General features: G+C 38.3%; 1 protein-coding gene across 5 annotated transcripts in view; it reads right to left on the reverse strand.

Moving 5' to 3' along the window:
- The window catches only part of Unc80 (unc-80 homolog, NALCN channel complex subunit), a 192,046-nt gene that overhangs the window by 165,626 nt on the left and 3,072 nt on the right, over positions 1-23,348 (reverse strand). For all 5 annotated transcript variants that reach the window (XM_004653524.2, XM_004653522.2, XM_045147565.1 and 2 more), the window contains exons 3-8: positions 22,333-22,489; positions 21,204-21,505; positions 17,328-17,451; positions 15,619-15,695; positions 14,357-14,496; positions 986-1,247 (exon numbers count right to left, since the gene is read on the reverse strand). In XM_004653524.2, coding sequence (XP_004653581.2) covers positions 986-1,247; positions 14,357-14,496; positions 15,619-15,695; positions 17,328-17,451; positions 21,204-21,505; positions 22,333-22,489 — 1,062 coding nt within the window. The remainder of the gene's footprint in view (positions 1-985; positions 1,248-14,356; positions 14,497-15,618; positions 15,696-17,327; positions 17,452-21,203; positions 21,506-22,332; positions 22,490-23,348) is intronic.

Genomic DNA, 23,348 nt, shown 5'->3' on the forward strand with positions numbered 1-23,348 from the left:
TTACTCAAACAATATTTATTTTCAGAATATTCAGACCCAAGGTACTCAAACTTAATTATACTCTAAGAACTGGAATACCATAGAAGTCATTTTTTTCTCTGTATTATTATTATTTATTTTTTGGTGGTCTTTTGAGATAGGGTCTCACTCTAGCCCAGGCTGACCTGGAATTCACTATAGAGTCTCAGGGTGGCCTCGAACTCACGGTTATCCTCCTACCTCTGCTTCCCAAGTGCTGGGATTCAAGGCGTGCGCCACTACACCTGGCTTTCTCTGTATTTTTTAACATATAATGTTGATTAGGAAGGGGGAAATACGTGTTCAACTGATATCATAGTATTTATTTATTTATCATAAGGCAATTTTATGGGGATATCATTGCATCAGAACATGCTCAGATTACTTTTCCAAATATCAATAATAAATAACAAGACTATGTGTCAAAAAGACTATTGTCTTAATGATAGCATTGAGACATTGAACATTTTTGAATTATGCAAATAAGGTTAAACCACATGCAATAAAAGACTAGTGTTTCATGTTTTATAATATTGGTAATTATCAGATTTTATGTCAGGAAGCTCTACTACCAGGTAGATAAACAAAGGCTTCCACTAAATTAGTGTGTACAGAGGTCTTCTGCCAACAGTGAATTAAGAGCTAACAAGCAGCAAAAGGCAAGTGTGGTGGCACACACCTTTAGTTCCAACACTCATGAGGCAGAGGTAGGAGGATCACTATAAGTGTGAGGGAAGCCTGAGGCTACAGAGTGAATTCCAGGTTAGCCTGGGCTAGAGCAAGAGCCTACCTCAAAAAACCAAAAAGAAAAACAAAAAAGCCCAGCTGTATAACATCAGAGGAAGATAATAGCAGCAGTCATCTGCCAATTACAACCTTATCAATAGAACACTCTGGTAGCCCAGGAAAAACAAAAGAGTGTGTTATGGCTGAAATTCTCATCTCAAGTGACAAGGATTTGTCTTACTTGGGTCTTGTGGGTGTTCACAAGGGAGGGAGCTGCAGCCACCATTGAGCTACTCCTGGGCCTGGGAAGAAGAGGAATATCTGGCTCTGCTGTCTTTTCTGGCTTCTCTTCCAGCATGTGTCGCAGCCTTTGTAGATAATACATCAGGGACCACTGGGTGCCTTCCTCAGACCAGTGAGGCTGGAGGAGGCAGCGGAGAACAGCAACGTCGAAGTAGGTGGCATAGCGTGACCTCTGGCATGGTGGTATCACGAGAGAGGCCCTGTTCCCAATGGCATAAATAAGATAATTATACTGGCATTGGACCATCCAACAGGCAGCATAGCATGGTTGAGAGCTCTGGCTTCCCACTCACTCATTTATCATCATTCATTCATGTAGTGAGAAATGCATTCTTAACTGGTCTCACTCATTCCACTTTTGCTAAGCATGTCCTGGGAGAAGAATATTGACAGAGTTTGGAAGAAACCAGTGATTTCTTTGATAGGCAAGAAATTAACAATTTGAAAATCAGATTGGCACAGGAAAGCAACATGGCATTTTGGTTAATTTCAGAACAATATCTGCAAAGGTACAGACTTTAAAGACCATGAATTGGAGGAGGGTATAGTTGGTGAGCAATTTGGGTGGTGGGCAATGATGAGAGTCAGAGATAGAGATGAGACGCCTGGGAGATGGCTTGGTGAGCGCAGTGCTTGTCACACGAGCATGAGGACCTAAGTCTAGATTTCTAGCACCTATGTAGGAGCGAGGCACAGCAATACACACATGTATTTCCTGTGCGGGGAAGGCAGGGACAGGAGGATCTCTGGGGTTTGTGACTAGCTAGTCTAACTCTAGCTTCAGTGTCAGACCCTGTTTAGAGAAATAAGGTGCAACTTATAGCAGCCATGGTCACCTGCCTATGACCTGCCTATGGTAGGGCCAGACACCATTGTGTTATGGATGGGGAGGGACTTGAGAGGCTGCTCTCATCCCTGATGAGCTAAGGACAGAGATGAGAAGAAGGAATACTGTGGGACTGAGGTGAATAAGGTAGGGTAATGTCTGGTCCATGTGACTAAATGCACTACATATGTGAAATATTGAATAAAATTTCAAAATAGTAAATAAAATATAAGATGGAGAATGATCCATGTTGATTGCTATCCTTCATGAGCTCACATGCATCTGCATGCTTACCAACACATATGTATGCACTCACACCCATATGAATATTCCACAAACATCTATGCACACATACTACACATATGCACATATACATGCAAGGACATAAAAAAGAAAGGAAACAGATGAGATTAATGCATAGGGTTATTTTAATTTCTATTATAAAAATACTATGCAAAAACTAAGGAAACTGATTATGATAAACAAAGCCAAACATTACTAAGTTGAAATTATTTTGAAATGCTCAATTTATAATCTATGCAAGATAATAAAACAAAATTTACAAATTTGTAAGATTCTGAAATTCTATTATTCAGCTTAAACATATTAGATCTTCATTAATTATTGATAGGGTTACTTCTAGTAAATAATAGTTTTAAGCAAGTACTCAGTTTAATATGTCATATTCAATATTTTAAGAGCAATGGACTGAATTGTTCTGTCTTTAAAAATTTATATTTTAGGATGTATTGGGGATGAGAATTTGGAGAGGATATATTAGGCAATGCATCTTTCTTTCTTTTTCTTTTCTTTTGTTTTTTGGTTTTTCAAGGTAGGGTCTCACTCTAGTTCAGGCTGAACTGGAATTCACTATGTAGTCTCAGGGTAGCCTGAAACTCATGGCAATCCTCCTTCCTCTGCCTCTCAAGTGCTGGGATTAAAGGCTTGTGCCACCACGGCCAGTTTGTGAGTCTTTATAAATGAGATTAATGCTTTTACAAAAAGGATGTCAGAGAGCACTCCTGCTCTTTTTCCAGCATGTGAGAGTACAATAAGAAGATAGTAGCCTATACTTAAATTCAACCACCCTGATACCTTGACCGTCAGCCTACAGAATTATGAAAAGTAAATTTCTGTATATAAACCATCTGGGTCATGTTATAACAGCTCAAACTGACTGAGACAGTTGTGGGTATGAAGGTTCATCTCAGGGAACTTGTACACAATGATGAAATAAAAACAGAATTTCTGGGCTTCTGGGGGCCATTTGAAATCTAACCTTGAAACTTCATCCCTAGGAAAGATTATCTGAGTTAGACAATGAAAAAGAGAAATTTGTTTCCTGCTCTCACCTAGAAGACAACACCAAGAGTAAGAAGGAGTTTCCTAAACTTACCAGGACTATATTTTGTCATTTTAATTGCTTGTTTGCCTGATTGATTATTTTTAGACAGGTCTCACTCTGTAGCTCAGGCTGATCTCAAATTCCAAACTCCCCTGACTCACTCCTCTGAGTAATGGGGTTATAGATATGTGCCACCAGATGTGGCATCTATACCCATAGTTTGAATTGAAGAGTCATAGCTCATCACTGATTAAAAAAACAATGATTCAATAGGTCACAGCTACTATTAGGCCATATATATATATATATATATATATATATATATATATATATATGGTGCAACATATATCATAGAGTAAGGACTTACATGTTTGGTAAAACTTTTGTTTTACTTTGCATGTTTATAATGAGTCATATAGTTAGTCAATATATATTTTCTTTTTTTATTTTTTCTTCAAAATGGAAACTTCTCTCTTTTATTTTTATTTTTTCCAGACCATTTATTTATTTATTTATTTTTAAATTTTATTTTATTTTTTATTTTTTCACAATTTTTATTAATATTTTCCATGATTATAAAAAGTATCCCATGGTAATACCCTCCCCCCCTGCACTTTCCCCTTTGAAATTCCATTCTCCATCATATTACCTCCCCATCTCAATCATTCTACTTACATATCAACATATATTTTCAAAAGTACTTTATTTATTTAAGAGAGGGAGAGAGAAAGAGAGGAAGAGGAACATAGAGAATGGGCATGCCAGGGCCTCCAGCCACTGCAAACAAACTCCAGACACATGTGCCACCTTTTATATCTGGCTTATGTAGGTCCTGGGGAATTGAATCTGGGTCCTTAGGCTTTGCAGGCAATTGCCTTAACTATTAAGCCATTTTTTCAGCCCAATATGTTTCTTAATGAGGAGTATAGATAACATTGAAAAATCCAAACTCTTGGATCCTGTTTGTCCTTTTTGAATAGGCTTCTACTTCCTTATCAAAGCAGATGTCACACACACTATGTTATTTCTGATCCCATCAACAGCATTCCTGTTCTGTGGTCTAGAAAATGTACATGCACATGGTGGTTTTGGATTTCAGTGTCATTTTACTGTCCAGTGTTCTGAATATTTTAACTAAAAAATATGAAATAAATGTAAGAACTTCAACCAAATTGGGTGCTACCAAACTACATTATTGGGCTGGAGAGATGGCATAGCAGTTAAGGCACATACCTGTGAAACCTAAGGACCCAAGTTCGATTCTCCAGGTCCCACGTGAGCTAGACGTAGAGGGTGGCATGTGAGAATGGAGTTTGTTAGCAGTGACTAGAGGCCCTAGTGTGCCCATTGTCTCTCTCCCTCTCTCTGTCTCTAATATATAAAATAAAATCTTTTTAAAAACTACATTGTTTAACTAGCCTTGCACTCCCTTAATCTAAGTTGTGCCCTAAATTCTCATATACTTACCTTGTGTTTTCCAGAGAACTAGAATACTCTTTGGATATCAGTTGCATGATAAGTTTGAGTCTATCAGACAGTCCTAGAGAGTCTCCTAACTACTTATCAGTTCTGCCTATGAGCACCATCCTAATCCTACTAGCTACCAACACCACTCACCAGGAGCATTATCATTTCTTCTCTAATTCATCCATTCCTCTTGTCAACAACATGCCAATACTTTATTCAATAATCTTGGAATCAAATTCCAGATCCTCATAGTAGCAAATAAGGCCTGTCTGATGTGGGTATATTTACCACTTCAAACTCAGTTTTTAATTTTCTTTTAATTTGTTAGCCTTCCTTCCTTCTCTCCCTGTCTCTTCCTTCCTTCCTTCTTTCCTTTCTTCCTTCCTTCTTTCCTTCCTTCCTTCCTTCCTTCCTTCCTTCCTTCCTTCCTTCCTTCCTTCCTTCCTTCCTTCCTTTCTTTCTTTCCTTTTTCTTTTTTGTTTGCTTTGTTTGCTTGCTTTTGCTCTAATGGTCTATTTCCATAGTGCTATCTGACTTCAAAGTCATTATGAAGCCCTGGCTGGTCTGTAACTCATGATCCTCCTTCCCCAACTTCTCTTGTGCTAGGATTACAGATGTTTATCAATATGCTTGATTCCTCCTCTTTCTATGTCTTGCTGGCCCTGCTGTACCACTTATCAACTTACATTGTTTCAGCTCAAATTCACTCTTTTTATGTGTGGGGCAAATAGCCTGTTTTTATATCTTCTAAAATTGTCTAGTGTGCTACTTTCTCCCTCCTGAGACCTTGATTGATTACACCTACAATACCACTTTGAAGGAAAGTAATAACCTTGATTCTCATTTCTCAAGACACTTTCACTACTCTAGAATTTTCTCAACATATCCTGTTTCCTTTCCTTAAAGATGGGTGAGTTCATCTGCTCTCATAAACCCTTCATTTATACCAACGTTAACAGGAAATCTTTCCAGCCTTGGATCTATAAAATGAAAAGATAAAATATGAGGTTGGATGGCTACCAGCTGTGTAATTTTAGGTCCTCAAGCCTTCATGACAGTTACCTAACTTATGAGTCTATGAAAGCCATTATTTTCTTGACTAAGCTTTTGTGATTAAGGCATATCTTAGCAGTTCATCAAAACTATTTTGTCCCTGTGATTTGTTGTATTTTTCACACACTCCTTTCATATTCTCCATACCTAAGTTCCCAAATATTCCTAAACATTAAGTTAATTGTATACTCCCATAAGTCATTTTATATCCATGGAACATTGTTCCAGATAAGATGCCCACAGGAAAGAGGGAAATTGTTAAGAATGTAGACACCAGATTTTCTTCCAGACTTCCTAAACAGAATTTCTCGTGGCAAAACAAAGGGATATTTATATTAAACAACACTCTTTGGTATCCCTTCAATACTTTTGGTAAGATTGGAGGTCATTTGTCTTAGAGAAATGTGTAATGTATGACTTATGGATTTTTATGGAGACACCATGACTTCATGATGTAATGGCTTCTTGCTCGAGGGCACCTGATGATTAAGTTTTTGTCTTTCTCTATACAACAAGGCTGTTCAACTGAAAATAATTACAAACTGTACAGTTAATTCTCTCATATGTTAACTATTTTCTAACAGAACTTGTTAGTTCTCTGAGAAATAGACAGCAGAATAGTGAGACCCCATGAATATAAGGCTGTGCTAAGATTAAAAACATGCCCATAACCTATGTAATAAACTTTTGTTAAATAGACTCCTATTTCAATTGCCTAATATTGGATGATACTCCATTTGAAATGACAATGAATTAACAAGGGGAATTTGTGCTGGGGAGATGGGTAAGTTGTTAAAGGCCTTTGCTTGCAAAGCCTGCATGCCAAGGCTCCATTTCCTAGTGACCATGTAAAGTCAAGTGTACAGGGTGGTGCATGCATCTGGAGTTCCTTTACAGTGGTATGAGGCTCCAAGTTTCCCATATTCATTGTCTCTCTCTTTCTCACCCCCTCTCTGCAAATAAATAAGATAGATAAAAATATCCCTTTAAAATGGGAATTCTGTAGCCAATAGTTATAACCTCACATACCTTCATTTATTTTTTAAGCACTATTTTATATGACTTAAAGTGTGATTTCTATTGGTTGGGATAATGACTAAAAAGCAAAACTGATCAATAAATATTTCATTTGGACAGCATTATCAGATGTAATTAGCTGGTCAATAGAAATTCAGTTATTGTTATTAGCTAACAAGCTAACATGTAACCAAAAGTTCACATAGATGAATGAAAATGATATGGAGTGAATTAACTATATGATGGAATGGAAAAGTGCTTTTCAACACTAAAATTTAGGGACAGTAAGAGTTATTTCACATTAAAATAAAATTATAAAAGAATATGAATATAATTTTGCTTCTGAATGATTCATGTAAAATGATGAAAAGACACATACTTGCAAAAGTTAACATTATTTATATATGCCTAATAGACTCTAAATTAGTACTTCTTATTTTTCAATATGTTACACATTTAAATAATTTCTATAATTAGCATTATGAAGAATTATGATACAATAAATAATGTATTTCAAGAAGAAAATGTTCTCCAAAACTGTAAGAATTGCTTTAATCTATTTTAAAAGTAACTATAGCTTTGGGAAAAGAAATTATTATTTAAGGGTTTTGTAAGATGCTAGCTGAGCACACTGCAGGCAAATAAATACTCTGAGAAAACAAAAACAAAAACAAAAACAGACAGTCTGTGAGGGAAGAGAGCTATGGAAATCAGTCTTGACCCTCTACAGTATTTAATGAAGCATAAATTAAGTCCATGATATGGTAATTAAAGATGAAATATCACATTAATCTAAAAACCTAGCTGCTTATGCAGTGGTTGCCATATGTAGGGAAGAGTAGTGTTTGGTTCAGTCAAGGTCACAGCAAAATCCATGAAGAACTGGGTTTGTTTGATAGAGGTAGACAGCTTTCATGCTGGGATATTTGCTCTGCTTTGTTATTAAAGTTCTTTTCCTGTCTGATGAATAAAAGAACTCTTCCAATGAAGATGCACTGACAGTAGCATTTTCTTAGAGGTCTACCTTGTGCATAGTTTCCATGGCAACCAGCCACTGTAGCTAGGCAGAGAGATAACTGAACTGATTTTTCTAAAGTGGCCCTGATTTATGTCACACTTGTGGGTGTATGTGTGCTGTGGATGATTGTGTGTGTATATATGTGTGTTAAGGAATGCAAATAGATGAAAGATAGACTCATGCTTAAGTAGAGTAATGTCAGAACACACAAAAAAATGTCATTTCACAAGGAAAAATTTTGGACATTTTAATTCTTTGTTGTATGCAAATCAGATGAGAATTACTACAATTTGATTTTTGAGAGGAAATAATGTTATTTTGTGCTTAAATTACAATTTCTAATGCTCACAGTGGTTAAGAAAACTACATAAGAAATATAAGCTCATGGTCATTTTATGACCTTGTGGTAGTTTGAATGGATGTCCCCTAATAGATTCAGGAATTTTATTAAAGCCTCTTGCATCCCCAGCCTCCTGGCTGGAGGAGGTGTCACTGTGCATGGATCTTGGGGTCCAACTGTAAGGTGCTTGTTGGGGGGATCTGAATTCCAGCCTAAGATGTATAAAGTACCTGAGCTCTTCCTGGGGTTCTTGGGGTGTGCTTGCTTGTGGTGCTGGTGGTGGATACTTTTCTCTCTGTGAAAGGGGCCAGCTGCTTCTGCCATCATGGAACTTCCCCTCTATCTATAAACTTCAATAAATCCCTGCCTCCATAACTTGTACCTGGCTTGGAAGTTCATCCCAGCAACATGAAGTTGACTATGACAGACCTCAAAATTTTATGCTAATATTGGTTTATGTGACTCTTGAAATGTCAGGCACAAGCTTAGTATCAGAATCAAGAGATTATTTATTATTATACATACATAATTTAATTAAACCTTTTGGAATCTGTGTAAATTAGAATTGTAGAAGAGGCATATTCAACAAATGATATGAAGAAAACATAGAGACAGCAGTTAGAAAATATAAAATGATAGTGTCTTTACATTATTATTATTTGTTGTAGTTGGCTTTTAAGATAGCTCCCAAGGGTCTCTGCCTGCTGGTCTTCATTCTCCACGTTAGAACCCTTCCACCCTGTGCCTGGGGTAGGTGTTGTGACCCACAGAATATCACAGAGGAGGGCTGGAGAGATGGCTTAGCGGTTAAGCGCTCGCCTGTGAAGCCTATGGACCCCGGTTCGAGGCTCGGTTCCCCAGGTCCCACGTTAGCCAGATGCACAAGGGGGCGCACGCGTCTGGAGTTCGTTTGCAGAGGCTGGAAGCCCTGGTGCGCCTATTCTCTCTCTCTCCCTCTATCTGTCTTTCTCTCTGTGTCTGTTGCTCTCAAATAAATAAATAAAAAATGAACAAAAAATATTAAAAAAAAAAAAAAAAGAATATCACAGAGGAGAGTAGCCCACCTCTGAGAGCAGGCTGTAATAGGTACTGATACTTCCATTCTTGTGCTCTTCCCTTTCTTGGGTAATTTGTTTTGGGAGAAGCCAGCTTCCATGTCATGAGTGGCTCCATGAAGAGACAGTGTGGAAGAGGAACTGAGGTTTCTGCCAATAACCATCACAGGAAGTGGGAAATCAGGTCTATTTGCTGTATCACACCTTCAACTACTGCAGCCCTGGCCAATGTCCTGAAGCCCTGAACTACAATTTCTTAGGCAATGTGATACTGGTCTTCAGACACTCACTCTATATTTTAAGATCCTAAAGCTTTTCTTTGTTGTTGTTGTTTTGTTTTTTGAGGTAGAGTCTTACTCCAGCCCAGGCTGACCTAGAATTCACTCTGTAGTCTCAGGGTGGCCTCGAACTCATGGCAATCCTCCCATCTCTGCCTCCCGAGTGCTGGGATTAACGGTGTGTGCCACCACGCCCAGCAAGATGCTAAATCTTGAAGTAACTTATTACACAAATAATTAGTAGCTAAAACAGATTTTGCTAACAAGCTAAAACCCTAAACTTTGGGAGTGGTTGAAGAATCTCAAAGCCAAAAATAGGAGGATTATGGATTTAAACATGTATACATTTGTGAGTACAACTTCTGAACTTTGAGGACAGTGCTTGTGGGCTTTGAATGGAGATGCTAATGAAACCTAGGATCCTTGTTATGTAGTAGTAGAAATTTACTTGCATAAAAAATTAGAACAAACTGGGGGAGCTAACAAAAAGATGTACTTATAAAGTATCAAAGATGCCTTTGGATTCCTTCTTGCTGACTACAGTAAATCAGGGGATGAGAGGTATGAACTAAAGGGGCAACCATTAAAGACTAATAAGGTCAGGCCAGATGATACGAAAAATTCCAAGGCTTTCCAAATAGCAAATGACTAATAACTCCATCCACTCACATTCTTATCACTTATCTTATGATAAAAACATTTCAAATCTTTTAGTAATTTTGAACTATACAGTATATTACTGCTTAATATAATGATAAGTCACTTCTATGGATAGATCAACTAACCCTGAATTCCATTCCAACTGAAATTTTATGTCCTTATATCAATATTTATCCTTTTCCCATACCCAACACCTTTGGGTAACAGCAATTCTACTTTATATATTTCAAATTCAGTTTTTTTTGGCGGGGGGCTTGTTGAGGTAGGGTCTCACTCTAGCCCTGGCTGACCTGGAATTCACTCTGTAGGCTCAGGTTAGCTTCCAACTCACAGCTATCCACCTACTTCAGCCTCCTGAGTGCTGGGATTAAAGGCGTGTTCTACTATGCTCAGTTTCAATTATTGTTTTGGTGCTGTTCAATATCCCTAACCTTAAGTGCTCTTCATCTTCATTGTCCTGTGTAGTAAATCATTAGGTCAGCATAAGCAGTCCCACTGATTCAACAAAGGTTGCTTGCTGTTAATTTTTCATATTCTCAATCCAGCCACTTCATTTTGAGGGCCCAAAGAAAGATACAAAAAGTAAACAGATTCATTGTATACTGCATTTAAAAGGCATGCTGGGTGTGGTGATATATATCACTGTATTTCCAGTACTCAGAAGGCAGAAACAGGATAACCAACACAAATTCAAAGCAATCCTGGTCTGCATGGCAAGTTTGAAGCCAGCCAGCACTACATTGTGACACTCAGTTTCAACACCTCCCCCTAAAACAAAACAAAACAAAAAGGTGAATTTGGATAAAAAAGCATAGCCTTTATTTAAAAATAATAGTATTTTTTTTACATGGCTTCATATGTTCAATAATCTTGGAATACCTTTCAATAGCACTGCACTTAAGAAATCTGGTTCTAGTGACAGATAGAGGTAGATTGTTTAAAATTATCACATGGAAAGTCAAAGCAGATACTAGGAAAATGCCTGTGAATCATTTTTTCTTATAAGGGATTTGTATTCATAACATATCAAAATTTCTTACAATTGAATAATAAGACACCCCCATTAAAATGTGGGAAAGTTAAAATAGACATTTCATCAAAGAATATGTTTGAATTGCTTGTAAACACATGAAAATATACTTACGTTATTAGTCATTAGAAGCTACAGTCAGATCCTATCCCACACTACTAGAGCAATTATAGTACAAAATATTCCTACAGATAATGAGGCACACATGCTAATAAGTTGCTGGGGGATGTAAAATGGTGCAGTCATTTTGAAAAAGTAATTTGACAGTTTTTGTTTCAAAGTTGAGCATAAATTTTCCATATAACCCAGTCATTCTGATCACGGCTTTCCACTTGACAGACTAGGAACCTATGTCCACAAATGCTTGTTAAGTGCACGTCTGTACAGAAATGCCCCACTGAAGGTGGAGAAAAGTTAACCCTAAGACCATGAGCATTGGCTGGCAAATCCCAAGGCCAGAACTGGGTTATCCCCATCCTGTGAGCTTTTTGGTCAAGGAGACCCAGTTGGTTTCCAAAATAATGCAGGCCATTGCCAAAGCCCTTGCTTAACTGCCTGAGCTACAAGGCAAGACCCTATAGCTGAAGACAACACATCTTGCAGTCATAGGTCATTGAGAAATCATACCAGAATTGAGAGAGAAATGTTTTGTCCTGGAAAGTGCTATGGGAGCTGCTGGGGCATAATGAATAAGCATGAACAAGCAGGAGATCCTGCAAGTTACAAATTCAACCAGCCAGGCAAAAGGTACACACACCTGTGCAAAAATGGCACTCAGCCTATGTGAGTAACCAACTGTTCTCAGATAGGACCTGAGATCTGCTCAGTAGGAGAGAATTGATACCTGGTTCTGGGAAACATGTCAGACCCCCATGAACAGGATACTCAGATTCTACCAAGAACCCCTACTATTCTTTGACTAAGAAGAGTGGACACAGACATCAAAAAGTCTCTCTAGGGTTCAAGAGTTTGCTTAGTGGTTAAGGCACTTGCCTGTGAAGCATAGGAACTCATATTTGAATCTCCAGGTCCCATATAAGCCAGATGCACAGTGATTCAAGTGTGCACAAGGGAGTCCACATGTCTGGAGTTTGTTTGCAGTGGCTGAAGGTCCTGATGAACCCATTTTCTTTTTCTCTCTCTCTCAAAGAAAAAAAAAAGTTTCTCAACTAACCATGCTTACCCCCTTTAATTAAAATAGCTCCCATCCTTGGAGAATCTGTTTTATCTTATAAATGGCAGAGAATATTGGGGAGCTCCAGCATCCACCAATATAAGAAGAAAAGGTATGTGACTGCCTACCATGAGATGGGTTGCCTCTGCCACACCGGCCTGGGCCCAGAAGTAACTGCAGAGGGAGTTGTGACAGGAGCACTGCTCTCACTGCTAGCCTGGAAACCAGTTCCAGAGAGACGGCAACAACCGCTGTGGTCATTCAAATCTCATCAAAACAGAAAGCCGTGGGCTGGAGAGATGGCATAACAGTTAAGCGCTTGCCTGTGAAGCCTAAGGACCCCGGTTCGAGGCTCGGTTCCCCAGGTCCCACGTTAGCCAGATGCACAAGGGGGCGCACGTGTCTGGAGTTCGTTTGCAGAGGCTGGAAGCCCTGGCGCGCCCATTCTCCCTCTCTCCCTCTATCTGTCTTTCTCTCTGTGTCTGTTGCTCTCAAAATAAAAATAATTAAAAAAAATTAAAAAAAAAAACAGAAAGCCACATGCTTCAGAGTAGTCAACACTAAATCAGATTTCTAACATGGTCACCAATGCTCAGTGGACATTGTAAAAGAAGTGTAAAGACTATAAAAGCTGCAGGGTGGTAGTACTTGACGCATGGTCCCTCTCCGTACCTGAGACTGACTGAGGCCTTTAGGACCCCACAGTGAATACTAATAACTTCACTGTGGAGGGTTCTCAACATAATGGGGGTGGGGAAGAGAAGATATAAGAGTATAACTCTTTAAAAAAATAAAATTTAATTAAAAATAGTTGCTAAGTACACATGCATAGCAACATTCTTCATCATGGCTAAAATATCATGATGTCTAAATTATCCATGAAATGATGAGCCAAGAAAAGTTGATTGATTCCTACAAAGAAATGCTATTCAGAAACAACAAGGAATGAACTACCAAAATTTTCAATGATGTAGGTGAACCTCAAAAACATGCCCAATGAAAGAAGCCACATTGCAACAAGAAAAAAAAAAAAATCAACAACAAAAAACTGTATCATTCCATCTGCAGAAATGTTTAACACAACCCATAAAAACAGAAAGTATATCAGATATTATCTAGGTCCATGTGGGAATATGAGTGACTGAAACATGTTCAAGGGACAGTCTTGGGTGATAGACATGGTCTAAAGTTGGTTATAGTTCCTTAAAATATTAACTAAAAATAGGTGAATTACATGGTATGGAAATATCTTGATTAAAACTATCTTTTAAATTTCATTTAAAGATACTGTCTCCTAAACTGGGGCTTGAAGAGATGGATGAGTGTTTAAACGTACTTGCTTGCAAAGCCAGCCGGCTTAGTTTCACTATCCCAGCCACTCACATAAAGCGACGAGGCATTCGTTTGCAGCAGCAAGAGACCCTGGAGCACATGCGCATGCATGTACGTGTGCATGCGCGTACACACACACACACACACACACACACACACAAATAAATGCAATAAATAAAATATTCTCTCCTAAGTAATAATATAAAAATCGCTTTATAGGCTCTTGCTCCTAAGGTGGAGGACTCCATAATTTCGGCTGAATGGGAAGAAGTCGCCTACCTCTGGTTTTTGGGGAAGACATTATGAACAGGCTCTCTATGCTCATGAGATAGCAGGAGGGGTTGGGGTGTTTACAAAGAGTAGACCTTGTAATCCATGTACATTAGACATTTAAAGCAGGTCCTTTATCTTCCCTGCCACATAATCTTTTGATAATACCATCAGAATTTCAAAATGGCACCTAGCTAGCTCAGACAATTCATTCAATCTGCCATGTCATCTCACTTTTGATCTTTTTTTTTTTTTTTTTTAGTTAGAAGCATCATAGCACACATCTATAGTGATACTCTAACTACGCCTTGGCTGAGACTATCTATACACATTGCACACATCCATATTTTGCAAAAAAAAAAAATGACTGTAGAAATAGCTAAAATTCATACTTAATCTTTGGGAAGCAAGATACATTATTTATCTTATTTTCCAATTCTGTACCTGGAATGAGATGGGCCTCTTTCCTGGGAAGTTTGGGAGGCCAAGCTTCCATCAAAGGAATTTCCTCGGTGGCACCCTGAAAGGGTGGCCTTAGGCGTGACAGAGTCAGCCTGGAGTGTCTCAGAGACCACCTGGAGTCCCTTTGGGAGGTAAGAGAGTAGAGCAATTTTTTTCTCCTCTTTAGGTATATCCTCTAGTATTAGCTGCTATATTGCATATAGAGATATATTTTTGGCATAACTAGCATGTTATAGACTAAGGTATTTTGCCTTTCTCCAAAGAAAAGGGAACAGATGTCCAGAATATACCTGTGACATTCCAAGCATCAGTATAAGTACGTTTATAACTTTTATTTATTCATTCTTTTCTTTTTCTGCCTCTGTGTCCAGTATATATAGAAGAGTTTTATGCACAACATAACTCATCACAGACAATCCAATATCAAGGAGAACCAAATGGCAGTGTGAGGCTAGAGCCCAGCAGCCATTTAGCAGGAGGAAAGAAAACTGAAGGCAGCTCATGAGAATGGAAGGGCACAGATCAAATGTTTTCATCACTCATTAGAGGGGAGAGTGTGATCCAGTTTTCAGCTGGCCATGATGACCTTTACTCTGAGTTGTAAGTACACACAGTAATTTTCTTACCAAGGAGCTCATTTTAATTACATTTAGCTAACAAATGCAATCCTGCCCCAGTAATGTGAGATATTTTCCATAGATATCATAGATTAACTACTTCACTCAACTATAAATACTGTCAGAAACCTACCGTAGCAGTTAGCCCTTACATTTGCTATTTTCATGCCCCAAAATAATGACTAAGCCACAATTTATAGGACAACAAATATAGCTAGAACTTTCATGAACTATGACTTCTGAATTTGAACAAAGTAATTTAGCATAAGTATACATATATGCTTTATGTCAGGTGGCTTGGGGATTTTTTTTTAAGAAACAAATATGGAAATTAACATGTATTGAGTGTTTCATGCCATTGATATAAAGCACTAATTAATACTTGAGATAAAACACTAGTCATATACTGACTTATTTTAGCACCTTTACATTTTTGGAAGGTGCATAAAATTAATTTTTATGCTTGACTAATACGAAACCTCAGATGGTGAAAAGTTGCACATTTAGTGAACAAGAGAGGGCTTTGAGCTTTGTTTTGCAGTGTGAAGTTGGAACTGATGTCTAATTCTTCACAATATGCTATGTCAAAGAATGCCTTCCTCCCTCTCATGATTATAACAACCTCACCTCTCGTTGTTGTCTTGCATCTTGACTTGGTGAATCAGAGTTCTGACTTTGACTGTTAATAGGAGAACTTCTCTTGGCTGCAAAGGTGAGAGAAAATCCATCATGAATTTTGTAAAGTTACAAATTCATTTTATTTCCTAAATCCATTTTCAAATAAATGAACTTCCATATAACATTACCCTTTCATATATCATTACCACCTTACCAACAGACATTGAACACACACACACATCTTAGTATTTAGCAGTTATCAATATAAATATTCATGTCTTTATTCTTAGTTAAGGTGCTAAAAGGTTTGTAATTCTAAAAATAGTAACAGCTATGGGCTTCTTAGCACTTATTGTATACTATGTCTCTTTTAAGCATTTAACATATATTAACTAAATTTTTTTGGCTTTTTAAGGAAGGGTCTAGCCCAAGATGACCTGGAATTCACTATTTAGTCTTATGTTGGCCTCCAAGTCACAGTGATCCTCCTACTTTTGCCTCCCTAATGTTGGGATTAAAGGCGTGCCTGGCCATATTAACTAATTTAACCTTACATTACTGATATGACCTTGTGTGCATGCAACACCTTGTGCATGTGGCTTATGTGGGTTCTGGGGAGTCAAACCTGGGTCCTTACCTTCACAGGCAAACACCTTAACCACTAATCCATATCTCCAGCCCTCATATGCTTTAAATATATGAAAATTTTATTTTCCTTTTGAATGACTATGTTTTTCATCATAAAAATTCTATTCAATATATGACTAATATGGCATTCCTTGGTTACAAAGCCTCCTTACCATATGACGTCCTATAAGAGTGCATGTAAGAGTTTACAGCCTCATTCCACTTACAGAGCCCTTTACGTGCATAACCCTTCAATGTCTGCCCCAAACTTTGCAACATAGGCAAGCCATATCCATGAACATGTGTGTACATATAAATCAGATAGATATGTACATTTATTTTTCTGCAGATTTATACATAATTTTTTTCTAGTTCTATTATTGGTTCTAAAAATGGAGTCATAAAAATTAAATTTATTAAACACTCTAAAATAGGGAATTTATTTCAATTTTCATTTATGCTTGCTAAGAAGCCTGTAAGGTGACATTTTCATCTGTATTTGACATTCACAAAAATAAATACCCAGCAGTTAGGTTGCATGTCCAGCAAGAGATGGATTTGGAGTCAAGTCAGAGTTTACTGTGCATTTTAAACCCATCATATTTGCTCTTTCTAAAGCCAGCCACAGGGGTATCTCACTATATGGTTCCTGCATGGAAATGCTTTATTAGGAATAAAACATTACAATGAGATTGCTAAGGATGCTCTCTACTCCATCTTGATGAGGGGATAATAATTATAATAGTCATTGCTTACTTACTCATTATATATCAAGCATTCTTCTAAACTAATATGTGGATATGTACACACACATTTATTCCTCACAATAACCCTTTGAGCACTATTAAAACGCCATTTTAATTCTTAGTTTACAGATTGGGAAACAGAAGCACAAGACACTGAAGTGACTTACCCAAAATCACATCACAGAAAAACGCATGCTCAAGACTTGAAATTTTTCTCATGTGAATAAACTCAGTACCTAGGCCACTTTGTTACTTTCCCAGAGAGACTTGCTTCCTAAGGGCTAATCATTCTACCTACATGTGAGGGAACTTGCTAACGTGGTCCCAGGCTTCTGAGTCACGAACCTGTGATGATGTTCCTGATGGGCTTGACCAGTGCGGTGAAGCCAGAGACTTCAGGCTGTCTGTGCTCCCACATAGGCTGCCATATAACCAGTCCACTGGCCAGTCGGAAGGTGAGGTCAGATTCCTAGGGGCAGAGAAGATCTATGGCTAGTAACAGCTTTCATCCATGACTATGTCATCCTCCACAGGCCATTTTCTGAGTGACTTTATCTGCCAAACCTTCCTTCACACAGATGAGTGTGTGTGCAAAAAACCAATGAGCCTGAGTTATCACTGCAATGCTGATGAAAACCACAATGACATGGCTTATGCAAAGTAGGTAATTCATCACAGTGTAGCTTTGGACAAAGTTTGGAACACATTGATCTTTGTTTTTGCTTTTAGTGATTGGGACCTGTTTATTTCTAGAGTCTTGGCAGATCTCTTTGCCCAGGGTTACATTATTATTCCTTCTAATCAGGTAATTGTCCTTATTTATCACTCACAAGGCAATACCCTCAATCCTGGCTATTTTGAGATTTTATTTTTAGTACAACACTCTTTTCTATATTTTAGGTGAAGCTTTATTTCTTGTGTTTTATGGGACAAGGTAAATCATTTTGACTCTTGGGCTGGAGAGATGGCTCAGTGGGGTGCATGCCTTGCAAAAGCTGATAGTCTGGGTTCAATTCCCTAGTACCCGTGTTAAGAAAGATGCACAAGGTGGCACATTTGTCTGGAGCTTGCAGTGGCAAGAAGTACTGGAGTACTCATTCTCATTTTCTCTCCTAGCAAATAAATAAATAACATATTATATATACATTCTTGATAGTGAATTATTTTGTAAAATTGTTCTCTAAAAATTTCCTTGAATCAAGATATATCAAATCCAGATATATACCACTCCCACCATAGTATCATCATATCTCATACTGTAGATTGAGAATTGTGTATCCAATGGTTGTTCAGTAAATACTTGATGAATCATGCTGAATTTACAACTCATGCCTTAACATTTTATGTATAATTGAGGGTTTCTTCCATAAACATATTTGTTTGCTCATTATTGAATTATTTTGAGAGGCCAAGGTTTTAAAAATGTAATCTTATGTTGTGAAGTCTAAATATATGTTTTAAAATTGTATTGTAACACCTCAGCCTTCCAACATACAGTGATGATTGAAGCAGGAAATATGAGCACAGATTAATGAGCACATCTGGGACCTAGAAAATTCACTTAGGACAATGGTTGGCAACTTTGCCTGGCATTATCACAATCACCTGGGGAGCTTATAAAACATTGAAGGCACAGGTCTCACCTCCTCCCTTACACAGACTCATTGAATTAGAATCTCTGTGAGGTTTTCTAAAGCTTTCCCTGAGGACTCTCACATGCACCAGTAGCTGAAAACCACTGAGGTATAAACACAAAGCTAGGGAAAGTAGAAAAAGAAAAGTGATTGTACAAATGATTAATCAGCATTTTTGAATGTCAAGGAACCTTTCAGGACACAAGTGTTTCAGGATACTGGGAGAAGACCACCAAGGAAAAAGAAGAGTTAGAAGAACAAACTGTCCATGATCCAGCTCTGGGGGAAATGTGAAAAAGCAGCCAAGGAATATAGGTTCCTAAAATAGATGCAGTAGGGACAGATAAGGATGCAGATAAGGAGAATGGGCAAAGTGTGGCATCATCAAGAGAACAGAGTGTCAAAAGGAAGGCATAGTGATTGTTTCAAATCCAGCTGAAGTTCAATGAAATGGGGACTATGGCATAGAGAGCAGGCTTAATAATTCAGAGGTTATTCCTGACTTTAATTTAAAAAAAAGGTGTCACCACAGAAACATTAACAAGCTTGATTATTATCTCTTTAAACATCATCTCCCTTTCTGGAAATGAAGATACATCCATGTGGATGGCTGGAAAAAGTAGAAATGAGGTGTGAAACTGGATGACACAGACACAAGCAGAAGCAAGCACATGAGCCTGGGGAGTGAGCCAGAGGCTAGGTGTGGAGGTGTGACCTCATGCCTTGAGTGCCTTGCCTGAACTTTGGTCTCCCTAGCTTCTCATATGGTGCCCAACCTGAAACAGGTCTGTGCCAGAATTAAATGAATTAGCAAAGTAGAGAAAGGACAGACAAGTGGGCAGCCCACCGAGACTGTCCATGTAGTGAAGGTGTTAAGAAGGAAGAATTCAGGGTGAAGTACTCGTGGTACAAAAGTAGTCAGGACAGAGCATTCTGACGTGCTGGTTTCTGAGTAAGGAGTACATTGATTTGAAAGACAGTGCCACGTAAAGATATGAGGCTAACAGGTACAAGTAAATGTTCAAGCCAGTACACGGATCTGAAAATAAAAATATGCTTAGGGAGCTAAGGATGAGTCTCTACCAATTCTGAGTGATAGTGAACAAGAGGAAGGCTCGTAGATGAAGGAAAATGAGACTGCAGAGGTGGGCAGAGGACAGCTCTTGTAGGTCCCATATACACAAGAGAGAGTTTAGATTAAGCTAATGTATTTCATTCAATGAATCTTAGTACATAACTTTTTTTGTTTTTTCGAGGTAGGGTCTCACTCTAGCCTACGCTGACCTGGAATTCACTATGGAGTCTCAGGGTGGCCTCGAACTCATGGCGATCCTCCTACCTCTGCCTCCCGAGTGCTGGGATTAAAGGCGTGCCTCACCATGCCTGGCTTTTACATAACTTTAAAAAGTACAGAGTTAAAGCTTTTTAAAACAATTTGATCAAAAATTGAAAAGTAAAAGTCTGTCTAATGGATAATGTTGACATCATGTATGTTACACTTTGGAAATCCTAAGTGGTTTCAAATCCATTCCTACTAGCAATGGAACAAAGTCAATAGAAACTGATTTTTTTTTTTCAGAAAACTAAACTGGAACAAAGACTCACTAACACTCCCCATAAAGGTTGTTAATGGTCAAAATCTTCACATACACATTGTAACTGGCTTATCTATTGTTTAGGGTCATAATATTCTATTAAAGAAGAGCTGAATATCTGAATTCCTTCTCATCTTTTACTTTGAAACTGCAATCGTATATGTTCTATGTGCCTGCATATATATTCATCTGTATTAGGGGTATTAGTGATTTTATGCAAATGTGGATATGAGGTTAAGTGACAACCTTGAGCTCACAAATCTCAAAAGTAATAACACAACTTTTAAAAGTAAACCTCAATGACAGAATACATATGCTTGTTGTTCAAAAAAAGGTAGTAACACATTAATTTCAAGTTACATTGTCTTTTCCAGATCCAAGTCCAACACACTTTAAGACAACTGCCTTCTGTGCAAGGCTATATTTTCTACTTACTGTATTCAAAAATATTTTAGATGTTTTTATTATTTATTTCAATATTTTAAAGTATTGAAAAATGTAAAATGCAGTCACAAAAAGCTATGAAAATATAGAGGAGCTAGTATCTGTATGCACCTAAAGAAGGTCAGAATGAAAACTTCCTGGAATTGATGATGAAGCTGGAGTTTGGAAGGGTCATGAGAGGAAGGGAGTGTGGAAAGGACAGAGCACATTCAGGGAATGGCTCTGATCGTGTCAAAAGGTGGCTTGTTAGGTCACCATTAGGAACTGACAGTTGACAAAGAAAAGAATTTAAGCCCTAAGTTATGTTTAAACTTATATAGCATGTTTAATTTAGGTGGAGGTGTGGGTATTTTATTCATATAGATGAAAATTTCCAATAGGTAAAAGATATATGGAGATCTGTGGTTTTGAATTCATGTGGAGAATTTAATACAAAGATAAAATTTTCCACGCCTTGACTCTTATAGGATCATTCAAGGGCATGCACAAGCAAATGCAGAGCTATCATTTGAGCACATCCTGCCCATGCCTAAAGCTAACTGGCATACCTTGATTCTATGTACCAGAGGTGCAAACAGAAACACAAAGAGCTCCACAGTGGCCATGGAGTTCTGAAAGATCTTCCTCCGGCTGTTCTCCTCGTCGTCATTGGAGCTGCTTTGGCAGGGCTGCCCTGGAGAACCCTGGTTTTCAATTTGGTGAATGAAACCACTGCTGCTGCCGCCCCAGCTGGAGCCTCTGTCTGTGCCCCCAAGCCGCTCGCCATTGCAGTCCTGAGGAGCCTCCAGAAGCATCCAGTGCAGGGTGTGAAGGAGTTTTGTCTCAGCGACACCAAGCTTATCCTGGTGGCCTGTATCAGACAACCATACAGACAGGTAAAGGTGAAGTCTGCAGCAAGAATAACGCATAAAACCCTTTGGTCTGGGGTAGTGGGCATCTTTGCTCTGTGGCTCAGTTTCCCAGGAGACACTAGCATTTCTGCACACATCAAGCAACTACTGCTGAAACCTTTCTTATGGGCTTAAATCTCTCTAGAACAGCATGCTGTCAGGAGGGTAAACCCTCCATGAATCACAGTTAATCAGTCAGATTTCCAGACAGATTCACAAATAGGCCACATAGTGCTTAAAACTATAAGTTCTGAAGATAAAAACTAATCTATTTTAGACCGTGACCCAGAAAGGTCCCTGTATAAAGGTAGCATTTGAGCAGAGAACCAAACGAAGAGAAAGAATAAGATTAAACATATATCTATCTTGGGATAAGGGTCCAGGACATGAGAAAAACCATTCCTCGAGGAATCTTTCTGTGATAACATGCAGATTGTCCTATATAGCTGGGGAAATATGTCAAGTTCATGAACATAGCTGTTTTAGGGATTAGAGGGACAAATGAGTACTTCCTGGATGAGACTTATCCTAGGCAAGTGAAAATCTTCACCTTACCTATATTGTTTTAATGTGTAAGTGGACACTATATCCAATTCTACTTGTAACATTAAATAGTTAATGACAAGAAAACCTTCCCCGATTTGGATGGAAATGATAAGGGAAGTTTCAAACATCAACTGAGATAATGTACACATAAGACGGTAGGAATCACTCCACGTGGGCTTCTCTGCATGCAGAACACACAGAGCAATCGAATGCAGTGAGCATGCGAGGCAGCAGCACCCACCGAGCTTGTTCCTGTTTGACAGCAGGGTCGCTGTGCAGTGGAGGACATGGGGGAGGGCGGCTTGCACCAGCTCCCATCTGGAAATGCTCTGGATAGCTTCAGAGAGGGCCGGGGAGAGGCCGTGCAGCTTGTTCTCTACCAGCACTCGCTCGAAGGACTGTAGGTTTACAGTTTTGGAAAACAGACAAAGTAAGGAATTGGAGACAATTTTAGAATGTGCACAAAAATACCGTACACTCTAAAAGATACAATCACAGGATCAAATCGTTTAGGGTACACTCTTATTGCATGTCAAGTGTATGTTGGCCTCCAGTGGCTTGGCCATGATGTTCGGTTCTGTGCTCATTTGTAGGCTTTTGATCCAACATGTATGGTTTAAGTTATTCATTGATCTTTCCTCCTGTCAAAATAAGCTTCTTCTAACAAAGAGCATAGCAACACATTTAATGTCAAGAGATTTTTGAATATCATATTTTATTAAAATGTTGCTGAGTCATCCAAAGGGCCTGTCACAACTGTAGCCCAAAATGAAATGTATTTTGTGAAAATATCTTGAGAGACAGAATTCATGTCAACTTGCTCAACAGGTGCTAACTAAGACATGACTGCTTCAAGACATCTGATTTGGGACCACTAATTCATTCTCAACCTTAGCTAAGAGCTAACATTGAAACTCCTTAATATCCTACATGGCAGTGATCTGTTGCATATGGAAAAGAAGGCAGAGAAGGAGGGGAGGAGCCATGAAATGAGCCATCTTTGCTTTGTTCCCATTGACTCATCTGTTCTTGATGGGGTTAGATGAGTTAGATGGGTTTAGAGAGTGAAGCAATCCAGTTCATGTAGCATTTGACCTACTTTGTTTTTTTTTTTCTCCTAGTTTTGAGGATGGAGAATATTAATACAATATTTTAGGGAAAGAGAAAAATGTTAACTTGTAAATGGGACATGATTTATGCTTGAGTACCCTAAGTAGTCAATAAATTTAATTGTCCTGTATAAAGACAGTACTAGAA

The sequence above is a fragment of the Jaculus jaculus genome, chromosome 4 (genome assembly GCF_020740685.1).
Source record: "Jaculus jaculus isolate mJacJac1 chromosome 4, mJacJac1.mat.Y.cur, whole genome shotgun sequence".
Lineage (NCBI taxonomy): Eukaryota > Metazoa > Chordata > Mammalia > Rodentia > Dipodidae > Jaculus > Jaculus jaculus.